The sequence below is a fragment of the Notolepis coatsorum genome (genome assembly GCF_963971535.1).
Source record: "Notolepis coatsorum genome assembly, chromosome: 9".
NCBI lineage: Eukaryota > Metazoa > Chordata > Actinopteri > Aulopiformes > Paralepididae > Notolepis > Notolepis coatsorum.
The window spans coordinates 75,419,989-75,431,959 of NC_140173.1; the positions used below are offsets into that span (position 1 = coordinate 75,419,989).

General features: G+C 41.8%; 1 protein-coding gene across 1 annotated transcript in view; it reads right to left on the bottom strand.

Moving 5' to 3' along the window:
• ttc7a (tetratricopeptide repeat domain 7A) overlaps positions 1-11,971 on the bottom strand; it is a 109,136-nt gene that overhangs the window by 38,924 nt on the left and 58,241 nt on the right. The window contains 4 exon segments of the mRNA XM_084321919.1: positions 4,705-4,839; positions 5,903-6,021; positions 6,691-6,807; positions 8,236-8,288. Of these exon segments, the coding sequence (XP_084178045.1) occupies positions 4,705-4,839; positions 5,903-6,021; positions 6,691-6,807; positions 8,236-8,288 (424 nt within the window).

Below are 11,971 nucleotides of genomic sequence, written 5' to 3' on the forward strand. Positions count from 1 at the left end.
CTGATCCCTTCACTCCAGTCGGGTGGACGGATGGGTGGTGTTTATTGTGCTCTCCCTCCGTTTCCCGCTAACGTGACACTTTTTTCCACTCCCGACACTGATTCTAGAGTCCTAAACTTTAAATAATAGCCATTACCGAAGTACCAGGGATCCAATCCATTACTTTTACTGAAGGGGATAAACTGGGACCATTAGTTTGGGGTCATTAGACAAAAATGATTGAGATATAATCCATCTTTCTCCATCAGAGAGATGTAATGGATGGCTTCTATTAGAGCGATGTGGGAACGGTTCACAAAACTCTTCCGGTTCAGTACGTCTTTGGTATGGCAGGTGAAAAAACACACTATTGGCAATTCCAATACAGTAATACAGTGTGTATGATAAACTAAAATAGAAATCGTAGAAACGGTTCGCCTCGATCATAACAGTCAGTGTTCTGAAGCACAGACAGTGTCCTCCCACTCAGGAGTAATGTAGTGGGAAGACAGACAACTTCCCCTCATGGAGGGCCGTCTGTCTATAGGAAGAGCTATAAAGGTGTGGTGGACAAATAGTTGACAATTCTGCTTCGTGTCTGTTATCATTTACATCGATGCTGCCGTGGCAACCAGACGGAATATCATATCATGGCTAATGCACTTTAATCATGCACTGAAATCACCAGCCATGAGACAGCATAGGGGGCTGTGTATCTCTACATGATCAGACCGGCACATGTCGTCAGCACTCTTTTTTGGGGGAAGACAACTTGGAAAGTATGGTGGCTGCATTAATATTATGCACCAACAACTTTCATACTAGACCATCTTACTAGACCATCATACTAACTAGACCATCGTGGGTTCAAGTCCCTGTCCCAAAGCTAAAGTTAAAAGGATGTGTATCAGTGATAATCAAACCATAAACAAAGAGGCATATTAACTCAATCTGCGCCATCCACGTATATATACACTGTTTGCTCGCCAACCGTTGAACGCCAATCACGTATATACGTAGTTTTGGTCGTTTTCCTTTTTTTTCCGATTTTAATATTATAGTCAGTGTCACGGACCCCTATGTTACCGTTAAAAGGCATACTGAGACCCCGAGGAGTGCAGTACCGGCCAGATCCTGCTAGGTGGCAGTATCGCCCACCCTTTGAAACCCTGTTCCAGACTGTGTGTCACATCTAATCTCGTCCGGGCGGAGAATTTTGGTCCAGGCAAGTCTAGCGGTTCACCCGACATCAATACTGGAAAATCGTGATCAGACAATTGGAATATTCTTTTTGGAATAACCCCGATCAAAGGTAAGGATATCTGACGTCAATTCCACCTTGATCCTGCAATGATTTCATATCGATCCAGTCGATCAACGTATGTAGTATTCCAAATGAATGCCGTTGATGACGATCAGAGCATCAAAAAACAACCCCCCCCCTTTGATGCATTCATGATGAAACATAATACCTATTTATACCTTTGATTTTGAAACAGTAGTGTGTCCAGGCGAGTAACGCGAACACATTTAGCAAAATTCAGATATCGCTCCATAACGCAGTTCCCAGGAATTAGCCAGTATCACTCTGAAACTATACAATATTCACGACGGGATAACTATCATTAAAATGTACTAACATGTACATTTTATTTTTAATTTCATGTATACATTTGCGTAATGTATACATGAAATTAAAAATAAAATGTACATGTTGAACGAGGGATAGTTACTGTCAAATGAGCCATAGTATTGTCTCCATAGCTATAATATAGAATATAGATATAGCCCTGCAAACACTGCGACGCACAGTGAAAATGCCTATTTTAAAGCATGGTGCATTTACTACAGGATGAGGATAATAGCTGGCAGAGAAAGAGTTAAGATCATACCTGTCAACCCTCCTGTTTTTCCCGGGATTCTCCCGTATTTCACCCTTCGTTCCCGCGTCCTCCCGGTTAAGTATTTTCCCGTAAATCTCCAGTTTTTTATATTTTTTTACAAAAAGGCTGCAATTCCCCTCCGTGACGACAGGTGGCAGCCGTGTAGATTAGAACGTTAGCACAGGAAGTCAGACTGGAAGAAGGTTGCGACCCGAAGAAGAACAAGTAGCTGACCGGATAAAGGAGGATTCTAGGCTAATCAAGTCACCAAAGCTGATGTTAAAAGTCTATGCTTTGTGGAAAAAGCCAACGTGGCCTTCAGTTTTTGTGACGATTTCAACCCGAGTGTAGCAGACATGTTCCCTGACTCTGCCAGTGCTCAGAGGTACTCGGCGGGGAAAACGAAAGCTCATCTCATCAAAGGTAAGATGGCTTTGTTATGGCTAGCCACAGACTAGCTAGCAGCTAACGTTACTAATGAATAGACAATATACTAGCCTAGGTTTACCCTGCTTTCTGTTAAATGGCTGCTGTGAAAAGGATCTATAGATAGACTGTTTTGCAAATATAAAGGACAATCAAATCTAATCACTGGACTCTTTTGCTCAACAGGTGGCATAGCTGTGGAGTTTGATGACAAAGTTACAAGCATATGTAAAGCTCAGCCTTTTTCATTGTTGTGCGACGAATCAAACAACAGAAAAAACTACAGAATTCGTCATTCTGTGTCTCTCCAAAGCATCCAGAGAGTGATAAGACAGTCTAATTAGATTCAAATGTATTGTCATTATACAGCACAAGTACAGTTCAACGAAAAGACGTTTGGCATCCAACCAGAGTACAAATGTAACAGTAAAGTGCAACAGTAATATACAATGTACTGGGTATAAAATATATAAATGAGTACTACTGAGTAATAGTGCTAATCAGATGTATGTACAGATCACTTTAAACAAAATGTCACTTTAAAGGAAGGAGGTATTGTATAGTATAGTTTAGATACATTAAGAGTTAAAATTGTATATTGTATAGTAGTGTACATAGGAACCAGTTTCTCAGGAACTTAGCATGTCTTTTTTTATCATGCATATCTTGTGTCTTACCTATTTTCTTTTTTTCTATGCCTATTTTTATTGTATTTTGCACAATCAATGCGGGCATGACCACCCACATGTCACTGTATTCCCTGATATGTATGTGACAAATAAACATCTTGATTATTCTTGAGTTGTAGTATTAATATGTACAGTGATGAAGGTATAAAGACACTATGGTAATACATTGATTGATTGATTGATTGAAAACTTTAACAGATTGCAGAATGGGTACAATAGAGTATGCCTCAATACACACAATTGTTAAGGGGATGCAGACCAGAAGGACTTCTTGTTTACATCACGGTCCCCCATTTTCAATTCATCGTAACATTTATGTATGAATTGTAAAAGATTTCAATACATATGAACATGTTAATGCTATACTACTACATAAAGTGAATTTATACTGAATTTGTCTTACACTTCCATTCGTTTAATGCAGGGATGTTCACAGCATTTCACTTTCAACCAGGTATCTGATTAATTTAATTTAATGTAGCAACTAGTAGTTCACCCAGTCCTTGTTGGACTGATAAGTGGTTGCCTAGTGGAGATTTAGGATTCACTGTGTACCCTTGCCTATTATTGATTGATTGATTGAAAACTTTATTAACAGATTGTAGAATGGGTACAATACAGTACGGCTCAATACACACAATTGTTAAGGGGATGCAGACCAGAGAAAGACTTTCATCTAGTTTACATCAGGGTCCCCCATTTTCAATTTATGACAGACACAATATACAGATATATATCATGATATACAGTACTGTTACATTTGTGACATACATGATATGCAAATATACAGTACTGTTAAACAGAGATCCTAACAGAAAATATATACATACAAGGGGGAGGAGACTATATTGGGAGGGGAGGCGGGGGGGGGAGGGGGGCAGGGCCAAATCTCCAGTTTTTTCAAATCCCAATGTTGACAGCTATTGTTAAGATGTTAGATCCTAATGTGAAAAACTATGTGATTTAATGTTCTACGCCTTACCTTGACTTTGTCTATTTAGCTGCTATCTATGTTTGTTTTATTTCTGCATAGCTCTTGATCTGCCAATTTTGTGCTAATTCTATGCCTGTCTTTTCTTACTGCTGTGAAGCACTTTGAGGTGCTATACAAATAAAGTTTATTATAAATAAAGTATATTATTATTATTATTATTATTATTATTATTATTATTATTATTATTATTATTATTATTATTATTATTATTATTATTATTATTATTATTATTATTATTATTATTATTATTATTATTATTATTATTATACCACCCCCCCCAACCCCAACCAACCGGTTCCTATAAGTTATGTGTACTGCTTTCATTACTCCGCTTATGAGCTCAAGTAGTAAGACTACAATAGTAGTCTTCTGTCGTACACCCAACCCCCCCCCCCCGCATTTTGTACCAAATAGACCACATGTGCATCAGTCGAAAGTTCAGGTCATGTCAAGATGTGCGAGTGAAGAGAGGAGCAGATGCAGCATCAGACCATCACCTCCTTCTGATGACATGACAGCAAAGCTACGTCTTAAAAGGCACTCCACCACTAGCAGCACAACAACAAGATATGACCTTGGACTTCTCAGGAACCAAGAAGTAGAGATTCCAGATCAGCCTGAAAGAGTGGATGGAGATGGAGATGGAGATGTAGAGACCCAGTGGCAACAGTCAAAAAATATCTGGCTGGACACCCGCATTTTGTATGACACATTTATATTCCATAGGTCTTACCAGCCTGCAGCCAGATGCGTTCCAGGGTGGTCCAGATGTAGGTGGGTCCTTGGCGGTGGGCGGAGCTAATGGCTGACAGCTCAGACAGAGCGGCGTCCAGGCGAGAGGCCACCACCGACGGCCCACTCACAGAGCCTGGTGGTCAGGAGGGAGGGGTGATCAATACACAATGAAGACTGACTCAGAGAGCCTGGTGGGAGGGAGGGAGGGGTGATCAATACACAATGAAGACTGACTCAGAGAGCCTGGTGGGAGGGAGGGAGGGGTGATCAATACACAATGAAGACTGACTCAGAGAGCCTGGTGGGAGGGAGGGAGGGGTGATCAATACACAATGAAGACTGACTCAGAGAGCCTGGTGGGAGGGAGGGAGGGGTGATCAATACACAATGAAGACTGACTCAGAGAGCCTGGTGGGAGGGAGGGAGGGGTGATCAATACACAATGAAGACTGACTCAGGGCGGCCGGGTAGCGCAGAGACAGTGGGGTCGAATCCAGCTGCTGTACCTCCGGCTTGGTCGGCCGTCCATACTGACACAATTGGCAGTGTCAGCGGGTGGGAAAGCCGGTGGGGTGGGTCCGGGTCGTTGTAAACAGCGACTCCTACAGTTTGGTCGGGGCGCCTGCACAGCGAGGGAAGGATCTGGGGGAGGTAGTGTGATCCTTCCACACGTTACACTCCCCCAGTGAGAGTCCGCGCTGCCAGGTGAAAAGAAGCGGTGGGCTGGGTACACATGTGTCGGAGGAAGCATGTGATAGTCTCCGCCCTCCCAGACCGACGGTAGGGGGTAGAGTGCGCAACGACCAGGAAGGGGATTGGGAATTGGCATAACAACTAACATTGGGATGGGAGAAAAATGGAAAAAGGAAGGGGGAAAAAGATAATAAAAAAAAGACTGACTCAGTTCACACAGAAAAATACATTTTGAAATACAACTAGCTTTTGCCCTATTGAAACATATTTTGATTCAGTTTGCTTCCTGAATGAATTGGATTGAACCCTGGTCACGTGACAGAGAAGATGGATCATTAAATCTTATAAGCATAAGCCTAAGAAGTGGGTAGAAATGAAGCGGCACTTTCTGAGACCGAACGGACAGTGAAATGAGCGCGATCTCGGCCGCTAAACACGCTGGTGAAGTGAGTCTATTCAACGTCTTCACGAACTGTTTGTAATAATGCAGTTAGGATGCAGACCGGTGGACGTGGCCTGGAAGTCGGGCAGGGGGAGGTGGAGCGAGAAGGAGGGCTTCCTGCTCACGGGGATGACCTCTGACCTCTCAGCTGCTGGGATACTACTGCTGTCATCCGCCTCACTGGAATACACACGTACACACAGGTACACACAGGTACACACAGGTACACACAGGTACACACACACACACACACACACACACACACACACACACACACACACACACACACACAATCAATACCACAGCAGTCATGAATCCCCCACTCGCATCGCATCACACCATCTATTGACATTACATGGTGCTGAGGTTAAGGCAAGTACATTGCGCACAGACACACATGGATGCACACACATGCTTGGGTACACCCATATAATGTAAAGGCCTCTACATTACGCACACATAGAAACCCTGCCGCCACCCTCACCCCCCCCCCCCCCCCCCCCTCTCTCTCCATGCACACACACACAAACACATGCACATTAATATCTGGGATATGCACACACACACACACACACACACACACAAACACATGAATATCTGGGATATGCACATGCACACACGCACGCACGCACGCACACACACACACACACACACACACACACACACACACACACACACACACACACACACACACACACACACACACACACACACACACACACACACACACACACACACACACACACACACACACACACACACACACACACACACACACACACACACACACACACACACACACACACACACACACACACACACACACACACACACACACACACAGGTGACCTGGTGCGGTTGAAGTCGTAGCGGCTCTGCCACAGTTGCAGCATCTCCTCACAGGTCTGGAGGGCAACACCTGGTCCAAACAGAATCTCCTCCAGTTTAACCTTAGTGAACAGCAGGCTGCACACACACACACACACACGCACACACACGCACACACACACGCACACAAACAGAACAACGTAATCATGAATTAATCCGCTGTGACTTCGTGCTGAGCATCTCTCCTAACCCCAGTGCTCATGTACCCAATTCCAAATCCATTTGAACACGTCTGGTTGATAGTGTGACGATAGACCATTTTGGCGTGTCACAGCAAGGTAAACAGAGCGGTCAACTGATAACATGACTAATGAGTTTGTTCCACCCAGGTGTGCCAGTAAGCCGCTCCATGGTCCCATGGTCAGCGCGTGGAACTCCAGAGGTCTATGTACCGCAGAGCGAGTTCAACATACACAGGGTTATCTTTTCGCGGCCCCGACGACAGCAGGGGCGTGATTAATCGGTGTCGCGGTGTGGTGCTTATCAGGTTGGCTGGTCAATCCAGGGTTTCACACTTGAGCTATGAGCATGTACCCGTAAAAGGGCGGTTTCAGCAACAGATGACTGTCTTTTTATTTTTTTTAAGATTTATTTTTTAGCGTTTATCGCTTTATTCTACTGGGCAGTCCAGTAGAGAGAGAGAGAGAGGTGAAACGGGAGACAGAGTGGGGGGAAGACATTCGAGAAATAACGACGGGTTCGGGAATCGACTCAGCGCGTTATGTGGTTCGCCACTGGGGCGCCCCGACAGATGACTGTCTTGACACTGAAAAGGCAGGGTTAGACGTGAATTCACCTCGCTAACCCCATAATCCAGCTTCGTCGTATATAACCACCCCCCCCCCCCCCCCCCCCCCCCCGGCTCTGGCTCGCCTAAGTGGATTGGTTACACCTGTATTTACCTCCCTCTGTGATACATCAGAAAATCTGCTGTGAAAAAGGGCCTATCTCCTCGCTCTTCATTACATTTATATTTACATTTAGTCATTTAGCTGAAACGCTTTTATCCAAAGCGACTTACAAGTTCTGTACGACAAGTCATCAGGAAGGGCATAACTCTATCAGCTGAATAACAATGTTCATCAAAGTGTTGCGTGCTACAGTGTAGGTTAGTATATTAGGACAAGTGCATGACTGTAAAGGTTAGTTAGGGTTAGATTTTGTATTTAAATTTTTTTCAGATAATGGTTGAAGAAGTGCGTCTTTAGTCGACGGCGAAAGATTGGACGGGTTTCGGCTGTCCTAACTGGGGTGGGCAGTTCATTCCACTATTGTGGGGCAAGGACTGAGAAAAGGCAGGTTCTCCTTGATGATCCTCTCTTCACTCGTCTTCTCGGAGATACAAGGTTTTCTGCTCAGACAGAGAAGTGACGTTATGCTCCATCATCGTCAATCCGCGCTTCACTTCAATCATACAGCAGACAAAGTCATGCCCGCTTTGTTTCCGGACCTGCATCCAACTGACCCATTTACAGTAACAGCCAACTGGAAGCCGTCCAGTCTGACGTGCAGGAAACGATGGAGTCGACCGTCAGCTGCTTTCTGATGTTTGTGAGATCCTGATGTTTTTGGTGATTTATTGACGTAACATTATGCGCTTACCACGCACCATTATCTAAATACGCTTAGAGTCGGACAAGAAGATAGATACCAATTTATTCCTAGCTTAGCGCAAATGAATGGAAGCGGCTACGTGACCAGCTAGCTTAGCTGTTGCCCAAAAACACCTCTCTCTTTTAAGCTAGGCTAGTGGTCTGTATCCGCTTCCATTAATTTGTGCTAAACTAGGCTAGCTTGGAGCCAGATAGCTTTGTACTGAACGCACAGAGAGGGAAACTGGTATCCATCTTCTTGCTCAACTCTGGATAAGACGGTAGCACATTTGCCATAATGTCGGCATGGTCCATTAAAGCAGGGGTTTGCAAAGTGGGATCCATGGATATCCCAGGGGTCCTGGGGGGTTTCAAGTCTTGTTCACTAGAAGTTAAGCCCAATGAGAGAATGTATTTAAGAATGACTATTCTGATCATAGGTTTCACGCTCTCCACTAGTATCCCCCCACCTACAGTATTCGATTCGATTCGATTAAAATGTATTGTCATTGCACAGCACAAGTAGGCCTACAGTACAACGCAAAGAAGTTGGCATCTAACCAGAATGTTAGAGTAAAAGTGCATTCATAATATATAATGTACAATTGATTAAATGTGATATAATATAGATAGTATAGATGAATCTGGACTAAATCATATCCAACAACAAATCCTTTAAAAACGGGGTCCCTGGGACAAAGTGTGATTAAATGGGAGTCCATGGCATGAAAAGGTTGAGACCACTGATTTAAAGAGCCATAGTTAGACCTGCCAGACATGCTCTCACTGTTCATAGAAGTAGTTCCAAATCTGCCCCAACTACATAATACATGTGTGGATTACCAGGTTTGGGGGCCCATCTGGACTCCTCTACTGCAGACATTCAATACAACCCTATCTACAATATATCACTACAGAATTTGCTATAAGTGCACAATGCTAATCATTAAATGTCAAGACCACCCCATCACATGATACAGGTATAGTACATTCAACAGAAGGCTGATTCCAACAACAAACTAATGACACCACCAACAACCCCATACATAACAATGTTTACTGTGTAAGTACAGTGTTTGTGTGATATTTAAGTACAATATTTATATATACGTTGTGTATAACAATGTTTATGTATATGTCATATGTGTAATGTTTATGTATATGTCATATTTGTATACAATGTTTATGTATACTACAGTACATATTAGGGAAGTCCTGAGTCATTTAATATAGTCTCGATCAGATATTTGTATTTTCCTAGATAATACAGCTGCAGAGTATTCAATGTATTGTTTGTTGTTTATGTATACTATACATACACGTCACATTTGTATACAATGTGTATATGCATATCATATTTGCATCACATATGTAGACAAAGGTTATGCATACTATATACATACATCCTATTTGTATGCAATGTTTATGTATAATATAAATACACCACATTTGTATACACTGTGTATATGCATATCATATTTGCATCACATATGTAGACAAAGGTTATGCATACTATATACATACATCCTATTTGTATGCAATGTTTATGTATAATATAAATACACTACATTTGCATACAAACTATACTATTCATACTGTATATAAATGATATAGGTAATGCGTCTAAAATATTGAAAAATAAAATTTTTGCTGACGATACAAATGTCTTCTGTGAGGGAGAGAACCTCCAAATGCTTTTAAAGAATGTCGCAGCTGAGCTAACCAAGCTGAAAGTGTGGTTTGATGTAAATAAATTATCATTAAATATATAAAAAAAAAAAATCATGATATTTGGTAAACGTGATATACAAGTAAATACACCGGTTTGAACTAATGATTGATAGTATTAAACTGGAGAGGGTATTTGAGAATACATTTATGGGTGTGATAATAGACCACAAACTCAACTGGAAACATCATATCAATATGTCAGGACTAAATTGGCACGGAGTGTTGGTGTTTTATGCAAGATAAGACACATTCTAAACCAAAAAAAACACTGTATACACTGTACTGTACACTCTTCCTACCATATATGAGCTACTGTTGCGGAGGTGTGGGGTAATACCTACAAAAGCACTCTACAGCCAATATGCACCATGCAAAAAAAAGCAATAAGAATAATCAACAATGTAGGATATTATGAACACACCAATAACTTATTTATAAAGCTACAAGCATTGACATTTATGGACCTAGTGGATTTCAAAACTGCCCTCATTGTATACAAAGCCAGATACAAACTAATCCCAGGCAACATTCAAAAATGGTTTCAGAGACAGGGAAGGAGAATATAACTTAAGAGGGAGAGGGAATCTTAAACAACCAATGGTACACAATACGCTGAAAAGCATGTGCATATCGGTGTGTGGAGTGAAGTTGTGGAATAATTTTACCTGAATACATCAAACTGAGTAAACATGTGGCACAATTTAAAAAGGCAGCTAAAATAGAGAAAATACAGAATTGAGTATTGAGGATAAACAAAGTTATGTTATATTGTGTATGTAGTGCTGTACTATATTCACTGCTGTCAAGTGAATCAAGTTTTTTCTTTTAATCTTTTAATATAAGTAAAAGTATATTCTATATTGTAATATACTAAATTATGTTATATCTAGTAAAATTAATGGAAGAACAAATATAAATGTAAGGGGGTAGGGATCAATAAGCTTAGCTTCCCTCTACTCCTTTTTTGGACATGTCTGCTAACCAAACACATTGCTCTTGACCTTTTCATTTTTCCATTTTTTTTCTTTTTTTTCATGTTTTTTTTTTAATGTTTTTTAATTGTTGTTATGGTTGTTTGGTTTGACGGAACAAGATACCGTGAGTTGTTTGGAGAAATATGGAGAAAAACATGTTCAAAAATAAACTTCTTCATTAATTCATTCATTCATTCATTCATTCATTCATTCATTCATTCATTCATTCATGTATACATCACATTTATATGCAATGTTTATGAGTAAACAATATTCTTGTGCAATACGTTTATGTGTAAGCGATACTTGTATGCAGTGTGTAAGTGATATCCACGACTGTCTGGCTTAATGCTTAAGTGCCATCAACTCTCCACTGATGAATGTAGAGTAAAGCAGAGGGATCAATAGGAAACAAAGGGAGTCATCAACTGTAGGGTCCTGAACATGTGTGTGTGTGTGTGTGTGTGTGCGTGTGTGTGTGTGTGTGTGTGTGTGTGTGTGTGTGTGTGTGTGTGTGTGTGTGTGTGTGTGTGTGTGTGTGTGTGTGTGTGTGTGTGTGTGTGTCTGTCTGTAATGTATTGTGTGTGTGGTGAGAGGTTGATGAGAGAGCTGAAGACAACTGGTTAAGTGATGTGGGAGTCTCTCATGTACTGTACAAGTGTGCGCACGTGCATGTGTAAGTGCCAGAGGGGGCTCTCAGAGGAGGCAGCATGTCGAGGCATCACTCATCCAAGGGTGTGAAGAAGGAGAAGAGAGAGAGAGAGAGAGAGAGAGAGAGGGAGGAGAGAGAGAGAGATAGAGGGGAGGTAGGGAGGGAAGTGGAGAGAGATGGGGAGAAAAAGAGAGGGAGAGAGGGAGGAAAAAAAGAGATAAATAGAGAAATAGAAGAGAGAAGAGAGGGAGAGAGGGGGAAAAGACTCCAGCAGCCTCCAAATCTGATGTGTG